The 20,614-nt window shown below is 43.3% G+C and overlaps 1 protein-coding gene and 1 long non-coding RNA gene across 2 annotated transcripts in view; both read left to right on the top strand.

Annotated features, from left to right (window-relative positions):
• Window positions 1–6,872: 6,872 nt before the first annotated feature.
• On the top strand, window positions 6,873–12,143 carry LOC145877411 (uncharacterized). Its single transcript, XR_014391695.1, has 5 exons — window positions 6,873–8,093; window positions 8,205–8,343; window positions 8,621–9,212; window positions 9,502–9,582; window positions 9,839–12,143. It is a non-coding gene; the product is annotated as an uncharacterized LOC145877411 (long non-coding RNA).
• Window positions 12,144–15,514: 3,371 nt separating this feature from the next.
• LOC123741727 (von Willebrand factor A domain-containing protein 3A-like) overlaps window positions 15,515–20,614 on the top strand; it is a 7,833-nt gene continuing 2,733 nt past the window's right edge. The window contains exons 1-4 of the mRNA XM_082973129.1: window positions 15,515–15,758; window positions 16,531–16,601; window positions 16,871–17,061; window positions 17,810–17,814. Of these exons, the coding sequence (XP_082829255.1) occupies window positions 15,515–15,758; window positions 16,531–16,601; window positions 16,871–17,061; window positions 17,810–17,814 (511 nt within the window). The remainder of the gene's footprint in view (window positions 15,759–16,530; window positions 16,602–16,870; window positions 17,062–17,809; window positions 17,815–20,614) is intronic.

Genomic DNA, 20,614 nt, shown 5'->3' with positions numbered 1-20,614 from the left:
ACACACACACAGGGAAGAGTGAGGGACAGTGAGAGCTACTGTGCACTGTTCTGTGGTGACTGACTGGCTGTATTCAACACTAATGCCAACGAATACAAACAGAATGTGTTTTCATACTGAACACTTTAGTATCTATTAGTGTAAATAAATGTTAAGCATTCCATCTTTTAATACCCTCATAGATCATCACTCATTCCTACAGTTAAGTGTATCTGTGCTTTAAAAAACCAGTCCATTCCTACACTGGTTTGTGAAAACATAAACTGTGTATAGTTTGGGGGACGCCCATATTTTCAGGTAGAGTAATACACTCATGTTTCCTCAATGAAATAGCACAACATACAGTTGATCTAGTACTGTAGGAGGTAATAGAGCTACAGTGTTGGGTTAGTATGTTCTGTGTGAAACGTCCGTATACACACTTAATGCTAGTTTGTTTTTGTTCTTATTGTTGTAAGTATATACAGTTGAGTCGGAAGTTTACATACACCTTAGCAGAATACATTTAAACAGTTTTTCACAATTCCTGACATTTAATCCAAGTAAAGATTTCCTGGCTTAGGTCAGTTAGGATCACCACTTTATTTTAAGAATGTGAAATGTCAGAATAATAGTAGAGAGAGTGATTTATTTCAGCTTTTATCTCTTTCATCATATTCCCAGTGGGTCAGAAGTTTACATACTCACAATTAGTATTTGGTAGCAATGCCTTTAAATTGTTTAACTTAGGTCAAATGTTTCGGGTAGCCTTCCACAAGCTTCCCACAATAAATTGGGTGAATTTTGACCCATTCCTCCTGACAGAGCTGGTGTAACTGAGTCAGGTTGCAGGCCTCCTTGCACACACACACTTTTTCAGTTCTGCCCACACATTTTCTATAAGATTGAGGTCAGGGCTTTGCGATATCCACTCCAATACCTTGACTTTGTTGTCCTTAAGCCATTTTGCCACAACTTTGGAAGTATGCTTGGGGTCATTGTCCGTTTGGAAGACCCATTTGTGACCAAGATTTAACTTCCTGACTGATGTCTTGAGATGTTGCTTCAATATATCCACATAATTTTCCATCCTCATGATGCCATCTATTTTGTGAAGCACCCCCACAACATGATGCTGCCACCCCCGTCCTTCATGGTTGGGATGGTGTTCTTCAGCTTGTAAGCCACCCCCTTTTTCCTCCAAACATAAAAAGATGGTCATTATGGCCAAACAGTTCTATTTTTGTTTCATCAGACCAGAGGACATTTCTCCAAAAAGTACAATCTTTGTCCCCATGTGCAGTTGCAAACCATACTCTGTACGCTTTTTTATGGCGGCAAACCATACGCTTTTTTATGGCGGTTTTGGAGCAGTGGCTTCTTCCTTGCTGAGCGGCCTTTCAGGTTATGTTGATATAGGACTCGTTTTACTGTGGATATAGATACGTTTGTACCTGTTTCCTCCAGCAACTTCACAAGGTCCTTTGCTTTTGTTCTGGGATTGATTTGCACTTTTCGCACCAAAGTACGTTCATCTCTAGGAGACAGAACGCGTCTCCTTCCTGAGCGGTATGACGGCTGCGTGGTCCCATGTTGTTTATACTTGCGTACTATTGTTTGTACAGATGAACGTGGTACCTTCAGGCATTTGGAAATTGATCCCAAAGATGAACCAGACTTGTGGAGGTCTACAATTTTGTTTCTGAAGTCTTGGCTAATTTCTTTAGATTTTCCCATGATGCCAAGCAAAGAGGCAGTGCGTTTGAAGGTAGGCCTTGAAATACATCCACAGGTACACCTCCAATTGACTCAAATGATGTCAATTCGCCTATCAGAAGCTTCTAAAACCATGACATCATTTTCTGGAATTTTCCAAGCTGTTTAAAGGCACAGTCAACTTAGTGTATGTACACTTCTGATTTAAATCAAATCAAATCAAAATCAAATGTATTTATATAGCCCTTCGTACATCAGCTGATATCTCAAAGTGCTGTACAGAAACCCAGACTAAAAAAACCAAACAGCAAGCAATGGAAAAGAAGCATGTGAAAGAAGCACGGTGGCTAGGAAAAACTCCCTAGGAAAAACTCCCTAGAAAGGCCAAAAACCTAGGAAGAAACCTAGAGAGGAACCAGGCTATGAGGGGTGGCCAGTCCTCTTCTGGCTGTGCAGGGTGGATATTATAACAGAACATGGTCAAGATGTTAAAATGTTCATAAATGACCAGCATGGTCAAATAATAATAATCATAGTAGTTGTCGAGGGTGCAACAAGCACGTCCGGTGAACAGGTCAGGGTTCCATAGCCGCAGGCAGAACAGTTGAAACTGGAGCAGCAGCACGGCCAGGTGGACTGGGGACAGCAAGGAGTCATCATACCAGGTAGTCCTGAGGCATGGTCCTAGGGCTCAGGTCCTCTGAGAGAAAGACAGAGAGAGAGAAAGAGAGAATTAGAGAGAGCATATTTAAATTCACACAGGACACCGGATAAGACAAGAGAAATACTCCAGATGTAACAGACTGACCCTAGCCCCCCGACACATAAACTACTGCAGCATAAATACTGGAGGCTGAGACAGGAGGGATCAGAAGACACTGTGGCCCCATCCGATGATACCCCCGGACAGGGCCAAACAGGCAGGATATAACCCCACCCACTTTGCCAAAGCACAGCCCCCACACCACTAGAGGGATGTCTCCAACCACCAACTTACCGTCCTAAGACAAGGCCGAGTATAGCCCACAACGATCTCCGCCACGGCACAACCCAAGGGGGGGCGCCAACCCAGACAGGAAGACCACATCAGTGACTCAACCCACTCAAGTGACGCACCCCTTCCATGGACGGCATGGAAGAACACCAGTAAGCCAGTGACTCAGCCCCTGTAAAAGGGTTAGAGGCAGAGAATCCCAGTGGAAAGAGGGGAACCGGCAAGGCAGAGACAGCAAGGGCGGTTCGTTGCTCCAGCCTTTCCGTTCACCTTCACACTCCTGGGCCAGACTATATTTAATCATAGGACCTACTGAAGAGATAAGTCTTAGGTAAAGACTTAAAGGTTGAGACTGAGTCTGTGTCTCTCACATGGGTAGGCAGACCATTCCATAAAAATGGAGCTCTATAGGAGAAAGCCCTACCTCCAGCCGTTTGCTTAGAAATTCTAGGGACAATTAGGAGGCCTGCGTCTTGTGACCGTAGCGTACGTGTAGGTATGTACGGCAGGACCAAATTGGAAAGATAGGTAGGAGCAAGCCCATGTAATGCTTTGTAGGTTAGCAGTAAAACCTTGAAATCAGCCCTTGCCTTAACAGGAAGCCAGTGTAGGGAGGCTAGCACTGGAGTAATATGATCAAATTTTTTGGTTCTATTCAGGATTCTAGCAGGCGTATTTAGCACTAACTGAAGTTTGTTTAGTGCTTTATCCGGGTAGCCGGAAAGTAGAGCATTGCAGTAGTCCAGCCTAGAAGTAACAAAAGCATGGATGAATTTTTCTGCGTCATTTTTGGACAGAAAGTTTCAGATTTTTGCAAAGTTACGTAGATGGAAAAAAGCTGTCCTTGAAACAGTCTTGATATGTTCTTCAAAAGAGAGATCAGGGTCCAGAGTAACGCCGAGGTCCTTCACAGTTTTATTTGAGACGACTGTACAACCATCCAGATTAATTGTCAGATTCAACAGAAGATCTCTTTGTTTCTTGGGACCTAGAACAAGCATCTCTGTTTTGTCCGAGTTTAAAAGTAGAACGTTTGCAGCCATCCACTTCTTTATGTCTGAAACACAGGCTTCTAGCGAGGGAAATTTTGGGGCTTCACCATGTTTCATTGAAATGTACAGCTGTGTGTCGTCCGCATAGCAGTGAAATTTAACATTATGTTTTCGAATGACATCCCCAAGAGGTAAAATATATAGTGAAAACAATAGTGGTCCTAAAACGGAACCTTGAGGAACACCGATATTTACAATTGATTCGTCAGAGGACAAACCATTCACAGAGACAAACTGATATCTTTCCGACAGATACGATCTAAACCAGGCCAGAACTTGTCCATGTAGACCAATTTGGGTTTCCAATCTCTCCAAAAGAATGTGGTGATCGATGGTATCAAAAGCGGCACTAAGATCTAGGAGCACGAGGACAGATGCAGAGCCTCGGTCTGACGTCATTAAAAGGTCATTTACCACCTTCACAAGTGCAGTCTCAGTGCTATGATGGGTCTAAAACCAGACTGAAGCGTTTCGTATACATTGTTTGTCTCCAGGAAGGCAGTGAGTTGCTGTGCAACAGCTTTTTCAAAAAATTTTGAGAGGAATGGAAGATTCGATATAGGCCGATAGTTTTTTATAATTTCTGGATCAAGATTCGGCTTTTTCAAGAGAGGCTTTATTACTGCCACTTTTAGTGAGCTTGGTACACATCCGGTGGATAGAGAGCCGTTTATTATGTTCAACATAGGAGGGCCAAGCACAGGAAGCAACTCTTTCAGTAGTTTAGTTGGAATAGGGTCCAGTATGCAGCTTGAGGGTTTGGAGGCCATGATTATTTTCATCATTGTGTCAAGAGATATAGTACTAAAACACTTTAGTATCTCCCTTGATCCTAGGTCCTGGCAGAGTTGTGTAGACTCAGGACAATGGAGCTTTGGAGGAATACCCAGATTTAAAGAGGAGTCTGTAATTTGCTTTCTAATGATCATGATCTTTTCCTCAAAGAAGTTCATAAATTCATTACTGTTGAAGTGAAAGCCATCCTCCATTTGCGAAGGCTGCTTTTTAGTTAGCTTTGCGACAGTATCAAAAATAAATTTAGGATTGTTCTTATTTTCCTCAATTAAGTTGGAAAAAGAGGATGATCGAGCAGCAGTGAGGGCTCTTCGATACTGCACGGTACTGTCTTTCCAAGCTAGTCGGAAGACTTCCAGTTTGCTGTGGCGCCATTTCCGTTCCAATTTTCTGGAAGCTTGCTTCAGAGCTCGTGTATTTTCTGTATACCAGGGAGCTAGTTTCTTATGACAGATGTTTTTAGTTTTTAGGGGTGCAACTGCATCTAGGGTATTGCGCAAGGTTAAATTGAGTTCCTCGGTTAGGTGGTTAACTGATTTTTGTCCTCTGACGTCCTTGGGTAGGCAGAGGGAGTCTGGAAGGGCATCAAGGAATCTTTGGGTTGTCTGAGAATTTATAGCACGACTTTTAATGCTCCTTGGTTGGGGTCTGAGCAGATTATTTGTTGCGATTGCAAACGTAATAAAATGGTGGTCCGATAGTCCAGGATTATGAGGAAAAACATTAAGATCCACAACATTTATTCCATGGGACAAAACTAGGTCCAGAGTATGACTGTGGCAGTGAGTAGGTCCAGAGACATGTTGGACAAAACCCACTGAGTCGATGATGGCTCCGAAAGCCTTTTGGAGTGGGTCTGTGGACTTTTCCATGTGAATGTTAAAGTCACCAAAAATTAGAATATTATCTGCTATGACTACAAGATCCGAAAGGAATTCAGGGAACTCAGTGAGGAACACTGCATATGGCCCAGGAGGCCTGTAAACAGTAGCTATAAAAAGTGAGTGAGTAGGCTGCATAGATTTCATGACTAGAAGCTCAAAAGACGAAAACGTCATTTTTTTTTTTTTTTTGTAAATTGAAATTTGCTATCGTAAATGTTAGCAACACCTCCGCCTTTGCCGGATGCACGGGGGGTATGGTCACTAGTGTAACCAGGGGGTGAGGCCTCATTTAACACAGTAAATTCATCAGGCTTAAGCCATGTTTCAGTCAGGCCAATCACATCAAGATTATGATCAGTGATTAGTTCATTGACTATAACTGCCTTGGAAGTGAGGGATCTAACATTAAGTAACCCAATTTTGAGATGTGAGGTATCACAATCTCTTTCAATAATGGCAGGAATGGAGGAGGTCTTTATACCAGTGAGATTGCTAAAGCGAACACCGCCATCTTTAATTTTGCCCAACCTAGATCGAGGCACAGACACGGTCTCAATTGGGATAGCTGAGCTGACTACACTGACTGTGCTAGTGGCAGACTCCACTAAGCTGGCAGGCTGGCTAACAGCCTGCTGCCTGGCCTGCACCCTATTTCATTGTGGAGCTAGAGGAGTTAGAGCCCTGTCTATGTTCGTAGATAAGATGAGAGCACCCCTCCAGCTAGGATGGAGTCCGTCACTCCTCAACAGGCCAGGCTTGGTCCTGTTTGTGGGTGAGTCCCAGAAAGAGGGCCAATTATCTACAAATTCTATCTTTTGGGAGGGGCAGAAAACAGTTTTCAACCAGCGATTGAGTTGTGAGACTCTGCTGTAGAGCTCATCACTCCCCCTAACTGGGAGGGGGCCAGAGACAATTAATCGATGCCGACACATCTTTCTAGCTGATTTACACGCTGAAGCTATGTTGCGCTTGGTGACCTCTGACTGTTTCATCCTAACATCGTTGGTGCCGACGTGGATAACAATATCTCTATACTCTCTACACTCGCCAGTTTTAGCTTTAGCCAGCACCGTCTTTAGATTAGCCTTAACGTCGGTAGCCCTGCCCCATTTACTGGAATTGTTATACAGTGAGTTATAAGTGAAATAATCTGTCTGTAAACAATTGTTGGAAAAATTACTTGTGTCATGCACAAAGTACATGTCCTAACCGACTTGCCAAAACTATAGTTTGTTAACAAGAAATTTGTGGAGTGGTTGAAAAATGAGTTTTAATGACTCCAACCTAAGTGTATGTCAACTTCTGACTTCAAATGTATGTCTTTCCATCCTTTTATCCATGTATCAATATGTTTTAGATAGAGCTGTACCATTTGTGTGCTCATGGATTTCAGTTTGTATTGACTGCTGTGGGTGTAATTGAACATGAACTTGAACTAGACCTAAACTGCTAGTTTCTATAGGCTGACTTGTTGTCAGTGGATCTGTTTAGGCTGTTTTCCACAGTAGATTGTGTCTCTGTGGCCTGTTCTATCTCCAGACTGCAGGAGGCTTGTGGCTGGGTGGATGAGCTGGGAGCCAGGGGGGGATGTAACCTCCTCCAGGCCCTGAAGAGAGGCCTTGGCCTGGGCTGCACTCATCTTGACTCCCTGGTCATCGTCCTGGGCTCCAGGTGAATCAACTTCAACAGGACAGTGATGTAGTGGGACTGATAATGAAAGTACAGCAATAACTACATTGGGTTGTACACTATCTACACATTGGGTTGTATTATGTATTATGAATGTATTATGTATTATGAGCAGGGCTAGGATGACCAATCAGAGAGCAGGTGAATGACAATGTCATTATTATTACATGTCATTTTTAAGGGACAAATCAGAGGGCAGGGTTATGATGACCAATCAGAGAGCAGGGTTATGACGATCTTATGATGAAAGGACCAATCCGAGAGGAGGGTTATGATGATGTCATTTTGAAGAGACCAATCAGGGAGTGGGGTTATGACGATGACATTATAAAGAGACCGATCAGAAAGCAGGGTTATTCTTACACATGACAAGTAACAAGTCCCCTGTGTTTGATGATAGTACCTCCTCCTCTAACTTCTCTCCTTTCCTCTCTCTAGCCCTGACCAGACCTCAGATGCCCTCTTTGATTACGTAGGACAAAGCATTTTGGGAAGGGCATTGTTGATCCATGTGGTGTCCTACTGTAGCGTTAGCCATCTGACCATTGTGAGTCAAACTGCTGGACCTTCAGGTCACCAACAATCATGTGTTTTTATTAATAGAGGGACAGATTAACTCAACTTTCTAACCTGTGAAAAGTTTGGTCAATGATTCACTGTGTCTCTGCCTCAAACAGGCAACTGTAAAGAGACTAGCTGAAGTTACACGGGGACGCCACCACATCTTAGCTTCCATGGTAACCTGTCTGTCCTGACTGTGCTATTTGGGTTTGTGTTTTAGTGTGTTGTGCTCAAAAAATAACTTTCCCTGCTGTTTGTGTGTGTGGTGTGTGTCTGTGTGTGTATCAGGGTGTAGTGGACAGCAGTACAGATGTGGAGCTGCTGTGGACAGAGATCAAAGCAGCCAGAGAGCTGCTGGGACACACTGAGGTCCTGCGTCAGGGACGGCTGAGGGACATGTCTGTCACTGTGGTGGGACAACAGGTGAATGGACTCTGTGTGTGTGTGTCAGTGCTGGTGTCTGTGTACAGCATTTTTCTTGAACATCTAACATAAACCTTTTAGTGAATCTTTCCTCTTACTGTACTCCCCCAGATTTCCACAGAGTTGGATAGCTTTTCACTCTCTCCCTCGCTCCCCAGACCACCCAATCACAATGCCCCCCTGAGCATCAAGCCCCCAGGTGTCCAACCCAGCTCCTCGGCTGATTGGCTGAGGAACCATGGACTGAAAGGTAAGTGCTGTAGGTAAAAGTTACACATAGGCACAGATCTAGAATCAGCTTACCCACTTTCATCCTAACCTTAACCATTAAAAAGGAACAATGCAAAACTGACCATAGATCCGTGTTAAAGTCAACTTCATCCTACTCTAAAAGTAACTGTGGTAACCAAGTATTGATTCCAAAAGCCATTGGCCATGATAATAATAGATTCAGATTGAAACTGAATGAAGCCTCTGTCCTAAACTCTGATGTTGGATGTATTATCTAATCCTCTCTCTGCCTGTAGCTAAGAGACTGGGGCTGTACCAGGTTCTGTCTCCCAATGCCTATTCTCTACTGGAGGGGTTTGTTCCTATCCTGAACAAGACTGTCAGCTCAACAGTCCATGAGGTACTACTGTCTGTCTCTTCTTTCTTATTTCTCCTTCTTGACTGTTTTCTTTTCTCATTCTCTTGTAATGGCCCGACAGTCGATGGTTCATGAGGTATCACTGACTGGCTATTTTTATCTTCTGCACACACACTGCTTTCTCTCATTTTCTTCTGGCTCTTCTTTTTATGGCCAGGTCACAGTACAGGATGTACCACTCTGTCAATCCCTCTATCCCTTTCTTTCTTTCTCTTTCCTTTTCTCTCTTATCTCCCTGTCTTTTGATGTTCCAGTCAATCTTAATGTGGTCCTTGACCAAACCTCTTTAGGTGGTGCAGAGGAGTGGAACCCAATGCTTACTAGACTGGGCATAATGAACTAATATCAGTTAATCAATGCTACTTTATCAATTACTCTTCCTAGTTTAGTGATGTTTCATTCTGTCTGGGCAGGGGAGGACTTGGAGGAAAAGAATTTAGAGTAATTGCGTCGGTCACTCTTGGTTATAGGTAAGCTTTGTGTTTACGACTGTTCTCTCCTTTTTCCTTTCTTTATTCTCAAGTGGGAGGATGGGAGGTGGCTGATATGTCTTAGCCTGGTCAAACAGACTGATCACTGCGCTCACGTTTTGTTTAAAGTGAAACAGCATGTCAGATCAGACAGTTTCCACCAGGCTAGATATGTCTCTAGTCTCTTGTACCTTTCTAGCTGTGAAATATAAAACCTTTGGTCACAAAAAATTATGTTTATGAATGTATTTGTCCTGGACTTCCTCCTTCCATGTTGGATCCTACCCAGAAGGCCATGGTGCAGTTTGCGTGGCATGATGGAACGGTGAAGAACGTTCATGTGGACTTGCCCTTAATCTACCACTACCAGGTGGGTTCACCAGTCAGGATGTGATGTCAGAAGCACATGATGTCTTGTCTGTCTTTTGAATTGATTATTAGTCTTAGTCTAAACCTTTCTTCTCTTCCTGACCAATAAAAACAGTTATCTTCTTACTAGTGTAGGTGTGGTTATAGTGATGATTTTCTCTCACCTTTCGTCTGTATCTATCTCACCCATAACCCCTGTCCATCCTGTCTTTCTCTCTTACATCCCTATCTCTCATCCCTCTCTTTGTCCCTTACAGAAGCAGCTGATGTCTGCAGTGGCTGTGTTGGAGGCAGATCTGGGGGACAGTGTGTGAAATAAGTATTTGACCCCTCTGCAAAACATGACTTAGTACTTGGTGGCAAAACCCTTGTTGGCAATCACAGAGGTCATATGTTTCTTGTAGTTGGCCACCAGGTTTGCACACATCACAGGAGGGATTTTGTCCCACTCCTCTTTGCAGATCTTCTCCAAGTCATTAAGGTTTCAAGGCTGACGTTTGGCAACTCGAACCTTCAGTTCCCTCCACAGATTTTCTATGGGATTAAGGTCTGGAGACTGGCTAGGCCACTCCAGGACCTTAATGTGCTTCTTCTTGAGCCACTCCTTTGTTGCCTTGGCCGTGTGTTTTGGGTCATTGTCATACTGGAATACCCATCCACGACCCATTTTGAATGCCCTGGCTGAGGGAAGGAGGTTCTCACCCAAGATTTGACGGTACATGGCCCCGTCCATCGTCCCTTTGATGCGGTGAAGTTGTCCTGTCCCCTTAGCAGAAAAACACCCCCAAAGAATAATGTTTCCACCTCCGTGTTTGACGGTGGAGATGGTGTTCTTGGGTCATAGGCAGCATTCCTCCTCCTCCAAACACGGCGAGTTGAGTTGATGCCAAAGAGCTCCATTTTGGTCTCATCTGACCACAACACTTTCACCAGTTGTCCTCTGAGTCATTCAGATGTTCATTGGCAAACTTCAGATGGGCATGTATATGTGTTCTTGAGCAGGGGGACCTTGCGGGCGCTGCAGGATTTCAGTCCTTCACGGCGAAGTGTGTTACCAATTGTTTTCTTGGTGACTATGGTCCCAGCTGCCTTGAGATCATTGTCAAGATCCTCCCGTGTAGTTCTGGGCTGATTCCTCACCGTTCTCATGATCATTGCAACTCCACGAGGTGAGATCTTGCATGGAGCCCCAGGCCGAGGGAGATTGACAGTTCTTTTGTGTTTCTTCCATTTGCGAATAATCGCACCAACTCCTGTCACCTTCTCACCAAGCTGCTTGGCGATGGTCTTGTAGCCCATTCCAGCCTTGTGTAGGTCTACAATCTTGTCCCTGACATCCTTGGAGAGCTCTTTGGTCTTGGCCATGATGGAGAGTTTGGAATCTGATTGATTGATTGCTTCTGTGGACAGGTGTCTTTTATACAAGTAACAAGCTGCGGTTAGGAGCACTCCCTTTAAGAGTGTGCTCCTAATCTCAGCTCGTTACCTGTATAAAAGACACCTGGGAGCAAGAAATCTTTCTGAGAGGGGGTCAAATACTTATTTCCCTCATTAAAATGCAAATCAATTTATAACATTTCTGACATGCGTTTTTCCGGATATTTTTGTTGTTATTCTGTCTCTCACTGTTCAAATAAACCTACCATTAAAATTATAGACTGATCCTTTCTTTGTCAGTGGGCAAACGTACAAAATCAGCAGGGGATCAAATACTTTTTCCCCCCACTGTATCAACCCCTACACAAAATGTCAGTTAATTATAATCTACATAATAATTCACATTTCCTATTGCTTCAGGATTATTTTCCTGCTGTAGCAAACTGGCTCAAATAAAGCAGTTTCAAAGGTCCACCAATCTCTCTGTCCCTCTTTCTCTCTCGCTCTCTCTGTCTCTCTCTGTCTGTCTCTCTGTCTCTCAATTCAATTCAAAGGGTTTTATTGGCATGGGAAACATATGTTAACATTGCCAAAGCAAGTGAGGTAGATAATATACAAAAGTCAAATAAACAATAAAAATGAACAGTAAACATTACACTCGCAGAAGTTCCAAAAGAATAAAGACATTACAAAAGTCATGTTATGTGTATATATACAGTGTTGTAACGATATACAAATGGTTAAAGTACAAAAGGGAAAATAAATAAGCATAGATATAGGTTGTATTTACAATGGTGTTTGTTCTTCACTGGTTGACCTTTTTTTGTGGCCACAGGTCACAACTATTGCTGCTGTCATGGCAGACTGTGGTATTTCACCCAGTAGATATGGGAGTTTATCAAAATCTGGTTTGTTTTAAAATTCTTTGTGGATCTGTGTAATCTGAGGGAAATATGTGTCTCTAATATGGTCATACATTGGGCAGGAGGTTCTCTCTCTCTGTCTCTCTCTGTGTCTCTGTTTCTGTAGGCTGGTGATTGTGGTAGACATGTCTATGATGATCCCTGGCTTCTCTCTCCACATCCAGCATTCCCTCAGGGTGCTACTGGAGGAGCAGCTGGCCAACAAACACAGTTTCAACATCATCGCGTAGGTCACACACACACACACGCCACAGGAGGTTGGTGGCATCTTAATTGGGTAGGACAGGCTTGTAGTAATGGCTGGAGTGGAATTATTGGAATGGTATGAAATACATCTAACACATGGTTTCCGTGTGTTTATGCCATTCCATTTGCTCCGTTCCAGACATTATTATGAGCTGTCCTCCTCTCAGCAGCCTCCACTGACACACACACACACACAGAGGCATGCAGAAACACACACACATGTACAATCACCATTTGATAGCACATTGAGCTCACATGAATCCAATCACAACGCTGCATGTTCTAATCGTTGATAAGACAACTCTTTGACATGACAAGCCTGTACACTCCAACACTCTCTCACCTCCACTCCCCCAATCTCCAGTTTATTCATGTGTGAATTGCTTACGTTCTGCATGAGAATAGATGTAATTGATTTGGTTGTCAAAGCCTCTACCTGTCTCGCAGACCGTGACCTCACCTCACCACATACGTTTTCAACAGACATTTGCATGATGGGATGTTTAATAGAGTTAATAGAGTGGAATGACTCACTCTAATAAGAATCCAAATTATATCCCTGCTCATTCTCATTGAGATAGAGAAAGCCTGGGGTCATAGGTAATTGTCAGAGTTCAATCTATTTCTAATGCAGATTGGATGCGGTATTGAAATATAGAGTTGTTACTGGAATTGAAGTGCATATACTGTATGTGGATGGTGTTTCTGTAGTATATGCAGTACATTGCAGAGTACATTGTTGCATGTTGTGATCCCTAATCTACTCTCTCGTTGTTGTCCCTTCACTGTCAGTTGACAAGGTTACAATGGAGTTGTATGGTTGGTTGTTTGTGGCATCACCAGCACTCAAGTTTCCCTTTTTATAGTCACGTGTACAAGTACAGTGAAACACCTTTCTTGCAAGCGCTTTTCCAACAACGCAGTAATCATTATCAGTAGTACTATAAAATAAAGTAGAACAAAAACACACACGAAAATAGAAATAAGAAGAACATGAACAAGTAAGTAAGCTACTGTATATACAGGGTCAGTTTAGGGTCAGTTCCAATACCATATTTACAATGTGCAGGGATACTGGAGTGGTACAGGTAGATATGTATAGGGGTAAGGTGACTAGACCAATGTACCACTAATACCATATTTACAATGTGCAGGGATACTGTAGTGGTACAGGTAGATATGTAGGTAGATATGTATAGGGGTAAGGTGACTAGGCATCAGGACACATGATAAACAGAGTAGCAGCATTGTATATGAGGATTGTATGTTAGTGTGTGTGTGTGTGGAGTCAGTATGAATGTGTGTGTGTGTTTGTGTGTGTGTAGAGTCAGTATGAATGTGTGTGTGTGTGTGTGTGTGTGTGTGTGTGTGTGTGTGTGTGTGTGTGTGTGTGTGTGTGTGTAGAGTCAGTATGAATGTGTGTGTGTGTGTGTGTGGAGTCAGTATGAATGTGTGTGTGTGTGTGTGTGGAGTCAGTATGAATGTGTGTGTGTGGAGTCAGTATGAATGTGTGTGTGTGTGTGTGTGTGTGTGTGTGGAGTCAGTATGAATGTGTGTGTGTGTGTGTGTGTGGAGTCAGTATGAATGTGTGTGTGTGTGTGTGTGTGGAGTCAGTATGAATGTGTGTGTGTGTGTGGAGTCAGTATGAATGTGTGTGTGTGTGTGTGGAGTCAGTATGAATGTGTGTGTGTGTGTGGAGTCAGTATGAATGTGTGTGTGTGTGTGTGTGGAGTCAGTATGAATGTGTGTGTGTGTGTGTGTGGAGTCAGTATGAATGTGTGTGTGTGTGTGTGTGTGTGGAGTCAGTATGAATGTGTGTGTGTGGAGTCAGTATGAATGTGTGTGTGTGTGTGTGTGGAGTCAGTATGAATGTGTGTGTGTGTGTGTGTGTGGGGAGTCAGTATGAATGTGTGTGTGTGTGTGTGTGTGTGTGTGTGTGTGTGGAGTCAGTATGAATGTGTGTGTGTGTGTGTGTAGAGTCAGTATGAATGTGTGTGTGTGTGTGTGTGTAGAGTCAGTATGAATGTGTGTGTAGAGTCAGTATGAATGTGTGTGTAGAGTCAGTATGAATGTGTGTGTGTGTGGGGGGGGAGAGTCAGTATGAATGTGTGTGTGTGTGTGTGTGTGTGTGTGTGTAGAGTCAGTATGAATGTGTGTGTGTGTGTGTGTGTGTGTGTGTAGAGTCAGTATGAATGTGTGTGTGTGTGTAGAGTCAGTATGAATGTGTGTGTGTGTGTAGAGTCAGTATGAATGTGTGTGTGTGTGTGTGTAGAGTCAGTATGAATGTGTGTGTGTGTGTGTGTGTAGAGTCAGTATGAATGTGTGTGTGTGTGTGTGTGTAGAGTCAGTATGAATGTGTGTGTGTGTGTGTGGAGTCAGTATGAATGTGTGTGTGGAGTCAGTATGAATGTGTGTGTGTGGATGCACAAATACATGCACGCACTTTGAAATACTTTTGAAAGACGTCACTTTGTGTGTGTGTGTGTGGAGTCAGTATGAATGTGTGTGTGTAGAGTCAGTATGATTGTGTGTGTGTGTGTGTGTATAGAGTCAGTATGAATGTGTGTGTGTGTGTGTGTGTGTGTGTGTGTGTAGAGTCAGTATGAGTGTGTGTGTAGTGTCAGTATGAGTGTGTGTGTGTGTATGTGTGTGTGTGTGTGGATGCACAAATACATGCACGCGCACACACACGCACTTTGTGTGTGTAGAGTCAGTATGTGTGTGTGTAGAGTCAGTAGGAACGTGTGTGTGTGTAGAGTCAGTAGGAATGGGTTTGTGTGTGTGTGTGTAGAGTCAGTAGGAATGGGTTTGTGTGTGTGTGTAGAGTCAGTATGAGTGTGTGTGTAGAGTCAGTATGAATGTGTGTGTGTGTGTGTGTGTGTGTGTGTGTGTGGAGTCAGTATGAATGTGTGTGTGTGGATGCACAAATACATGCACGCACACGCTCACACACACGCACTTTGAAATACTTTTGAAAGACGTCACTGTGTGTGTGTGGAGTCAGTATGAATGTGTGTGTGTGTGTGTGTGTAGAGTTTTTTTGTATGACATTGTCCTGGCAACAGTTATATCAATTGGTGATGATGACTCATGATGGTGAACATTAGAACTGCTATAGGAAGAGCTGATCTGAAATCAGTTCTTTAGCCGCAGAGAGTAACCATACTGTTACACTGGTCGAACTTCATCCCAACAGGGCACTATAATAGAGACATGCTTCCCTCTGGTGCCCTCTGATGCTGGAAACTAGTTAATGCACTAGCTAGGTGTCACTGATATACTGTACCTACATATTCATATGCCCATGCTTGTTGTCTGGCAGCTGTACGTTTCTATGAACATGTGAATCCATTTTTTATAAGAAACCCTCTTCTCTCGAAAAGTCAAATGAATGACAATCAATCCAGAAAAAGTCTCTTGCTGCTCTGTTCCCAGGCAACGGTGTCTTCATATGTGTCAGAGTGCTGCAGTGGCCGGCCTCTACGTCTCCACATCTGTCTGTTGACTGGAGAGGAGACAGAGGGACAGACAGAGGCACAGACTCACCATGCCACCAGGGAGGAGACTGCGGGGGCACTGAGGGAACTGGCACAAGCTGGCAACGGACGCTTCCACTGGATCAGTGAGACAGGTACGCGAGAATTCACACACACACAATCTGTGCTATGGAAAAATAGATTACTCCACTATCAAGTGGCACCTTGAAGAAATGAGCGCCAGTGATGACAGTAGAAGTAGAAACACTTACCCACCACAGAGGTGATTACTTTCTGGAGGGGCTACCAGCCAGCTGTGTGAACCCACTTATCCCCCAGCTAATGGCCTATTCAACAGTTACTCCTTCTATTGTGTGTGTGTGTGTGTGTGTGTGTGTGTGTGTGTGTGTGTGTGTGTGTGTGTGTGTGTGTGTGTGTGTGTGTGTGTGTGTGTGTGTGTGTGTGTGTGTGTGTGTGTGTGTGTGTGTGTGTGTGTGTGTGTGGTGGTTGCGTGTGTTGCGTGCGCATGTTGCCTGTCTGTCTGTGTATGTATGCATGTTGCCTGTCTGTCTGTGTGTATGTATGCATGTTGCCTGTCTGTCTGTGTGTATGTATGCATGTTGCCTGTCTGTCTGTGTGTATGTATGCATGTTGCCTGTCTGTCTGTGTGTATGTATGCATGTTGCCTGTCTGTCTGTGTGTGTGTATGTATGCATGTTGTGTGTGTGTATGTATGCATGTTGCCTGTCTGTCTGTGTGTATGTATGCATGTTGCCTGTCTGTCTGTCTGTCTGTCTGTGTGTATGTATGCATGTTGTGTGTGTGTGTGTATGTATGCATGTTGCGTGTGTGTATGTATGCATGTTGCGTGTGTGTGATGCTGGGTGGAAACCCTGAGCCCTGGTCTGTCCTGTCCTCTCCCTGCAGGCATCCTGGAGAGCGATGACATCACTGCTCTGATTGGAGAGATGGAGAGGGTTGCTAATTATTGGCAGAAGGTGAGATTGGAACAGCATGGGGAAGGGAGAGTGCTAAACAGCAGCAACAACAACGGCTTACACACATCTGTCCTAAACTACTCAAAACATTTAGATTCAGATACTAGTCATATGTATTGACAACATACTGTAAGGTATTCTGTTTACATTATTTTAATGGGAAAAAAATTCTTCAACCACTTCAACATTGTAAGACTGGCATTGCACATCTATCCATTGCTAGTTAAAGGATGACCTCTATCTCTTTGTAATTCTGTGTGTGGCTCCAGAGCGCCATGATGGTGAACTCCCTGACCCAGAAGTCTGACTATAGGTGCCCAGGGGAGGATCTCTCTCCTGGGCACAAAGCTCCGGCCAAGTCCCCCCTGGCCTGGAGATGCAGAGACAGACCACAGCCCCCACCGCGACCCACTGCACTCACCCTCGCCAGGCTGGTTAGAGCACACACATACGCACGGATGTACGAACACACACACAATCGCACACAATAATATTTTCTCCTCTTTGTCCTCTCTCATTTCAACATCAAACAACACTTTCAACATTTCTTTCTCAACTAAGAAACAGAATATCAGATGAAAGATTATTTTAGAAATGCCTCATCTTGGGCCGAGACAAAGTAGGATGCTAATAAATATGGAGTGGATGTTATAATGTTTTGTGTCGATGCTACATAAAACCGCTTGAAAGCATTTATGAAGATTGTATAAACATATGTAGGGCATTATGATGATTTATGTCATGCAAATAAAGGTTTTATGAGTGCTTTATACTGCATATCACCACTCCAAGTAAAGGTTTACATACATTTTTATTTTCTGCTGACAGCAAATGAAGGAAGGCCGAACAAACGAGCATTCCTCCTCTCAGAAGGCTCACGCATGGCGTCCCAGCAGTGCCACATCTGCTATCCCACCGGGTGAGTCAGCATTCTAGCCTGGTTAAACCAGACTGAATCAGTTTTAATGCCAGGCTGGAAGTTTACCAGCGGTATCTAGGTAAACTTCCCCCGTGGGTGACAGTTCAGTCGAGTGAAGGTTGTATCTCAGGTGAGTGTCAGGCAGGGGCTAGAGCAGGGCCCAGTTCATTAGGCACCAAACAGAAACAAAGTCTAAAACATGGAATGCCAGACAGAGCAACTGTCACCTTTCTGTACCACAGCGAGTGCAGTAAGTACCAGTTCACTGCTGCTCCTGTCCCAACCCCAGTCAAAGTGAGTGCCAGACTAAAATGTAATAAACTATTAATCAAATGGAGGATGGCTCCAGTTCATCAAAGTCCTTAACATGAGGAATTAAATCCATGTTGGGTCGGTAAGGAGTTACCCATATTTCCAACGGGTATATTGACCTTCCCTTTATCTTTCACTCTACAGATGCTTTGTGTCTTCAAGATGCTTTTAAAGATGTGAAGAGTAGACTAGTGCTTTGTCCCAAATGGCACCCTTTTCCCTACAGTACCAGTCAAAAGTTTGGACACACCTACTCATTCAAGGGGTTTTCTTTATTTTTACTATTTTCTACATTGTAGAATAATAGTGAAGACATCAAAACTATGAAATAACACACATGGAATCATGTAGTAACCAAAAAAGTGTTAAACAAATCAAAATATATTTTATATTTGAGATTCTTCAAAGTAGCCACCCTTTGCCTTGATGCCAGCTTTGCACACTCTTGGCATTCTCTTAACCAGCTTCATGAGGTAGTCACCTGGAATGCATTTCAATTAACAGGTGTGCCTTGTTAAAAGTTAATTTGTGGAATTTCTTTCCTTAATGTGTTTGAGCCAATCAGTTGTGTTGTAACAAGGTAGGGGTGGTATACAGAAGATAGCCCTATTTGGTAAAAGACCAAGTGTATATTATGGTAAGAACAGCTCAAATAAGCAAAGAGAAACAACAGTCCATCATTACTTTAAGACATGAAGGTCATTCAATCAGTCAAAAATTTTAAGAACTTTGAAAGTTTTTTCAAGTGCTGTCACAAAAACCATCAAGCACTATGATGAAACTGGCTCTCATGAGGACCGCCACGGGAAAGGAAGACCCAGAGTTACCTCTGCTGCAGTAAGTCCATTAGAGTTAACTGCACCTCAGATTGCAGCCCGAATAAATGCTTCACAGAGTTCAAGTAACAGACACATCTCAAAATCAACTGTTCAGAGAAGACTGCATGAATCAGGCCTTCATGGTCGAATTGCTGCAAAGAAACCACTACTAAAGGACACCAATAATAATAACAAACTTGCTTGGGCCAAGAAACACGAGCAATGGACGTTAGACCAGTGGAAATCTGTAATTTGGTCTGATGAGTCCACATTTGTGATTTTTGGTTCCAACCGCCGTGTCTTTGTGAGACACAGAGTAGGTAAACAGATGTTCTCCGCATGTGTGGTTCCCACCGTAAAGCATGGAGGAGGAGGTGTTATGGTGTGGGGGTGCTTTGCTGGTGACACTGTCAGGGATTTATTTAGAATTCAAGGCACACTTAACCAGCATGGCTACCACAGCATTCTGCAGCGATACGCCATCCCATCTGGTTTAGTGGGACTATCATTTGTTTTTCAACAGGACAATGACCCAAAACACACCTCCAGTCTGTGTAAGGGCTGCTTTACCAAGAAGGGGAGTGGTGGAGTGCTGCATCAGATGACCTGGCCTCCACAATCACCCGACCTCAACCCAATTGAGATGGTTTGGGATGAGTTGGACCGCAGAGTGAAGGAAAAGCAGCCAACAAGTGCTCAACATATGTGGGAACTTATTCAAGACTGTTTGAAAAGCATTCCTCATGAAGCTGGTTGAGAGAATGCCTAGAGTGTGCAAAGCTGTCATCAAGGCAAAGGGTGGCTACTTTGAAGAATCTAAAAGATATATATAAAACACTTTTTTGGTTACTAGATGATTCCATATGTGTTATTTCAAGGCATTGATGTCTTCACTACTTTTCTACAATGTAGAAAATGGTAAATATAAAGAAAATGAATAGGGGTCCAAACATTCGACTGGTACTGTATACAGTGGTGTAAAGTACTTCAGTAAAAATACTTTAAAGTACTACTTAAGTAGTTTTTTGGGTATCTGTACTTTACTATTTATATTTTTGACATCCTTTACATTTATTTCACTACATTCCTAAATAAAATAATGTACTTTTTATTCCATACAGTTTCCCTGACACCCAAAAGTACTCGTTACATTTTGAGTGCTTAGCAGGACAGGTAAGTGGTCAAATTCACACACTTATCAAGAGAACATCCCTGGTCATCTCTACTGCCTCTGATCTGGCGGACTTACTAAACACAAATGCTTTGTTTGTAAATGATGTCTGACTGTTGGAGTGTGTCCCTGACTTTCCTTAAATAAAAAATAAAAAGGAAATGGTGCTGTCCAGTTTGCTTAATATAAGGAATTTGAAATAATTGATACTTGTACTTTTACTTTTGATACTTAAGTATATTTGAGCAATTACATTTACTTTTGATACTTAAGTGTATTTAAAACCAAATACTTTTAGACTTTTACTCAAGTAGTATTTTACTGGGTGACTTTCACTTTTACTCAAGTATGACAATTGTGTACTTTTTCCACCACTGACTGTATATTGTGCATTACTTTTGACCAGAGCCCTATGGGCTATATAGGAAATAGGGTGGCATTTGAGACACAGCCTAGCAGTCACTTAGGTCTTGTTTTTCTCAGTAATGAGGTTTCTCCCCTGGTACATCACCACCCTGTCAGCCAGGGTTAGGGATTCTCCCCTGGTACATCACCACCTCGTCAGCCAGGGTTAGGGATTCTCCCCTGGTACATCACCACCCCGTCAGCCAGGGTTAGGGATTCTCCCCTGGTACATCATCACCCCGTCAGCCAGGGTTAGGGATTCTCCCCTGGTACATCACCACCCCGTCAGCCAGGGTTAGGGATTCTCCCCTGGTACATCACCACCCCGTCAGCCAGGGTTAAGGATTCTCCCCTGGTACATCACCACCCCGTCAGCCAGGGTTAAGGA

This window comes from Salmo salar, chromosome 03 (genome assembly GCF_965601325.2).
Source record: "Salmo salar chromosome 03, fSalSal1, whole genome shotgun sequence".
Lineage (NCBI taxonomy): Eukaryota > Metazoa > Chordata > Actinopteri > Salmoniformes > Salmonidae > Salmo > Salmo salar.
Note: the sequence above shows the minus strand (reverse complement) of the source record. Positions and strands in the feature narration are given on the sequence as shown.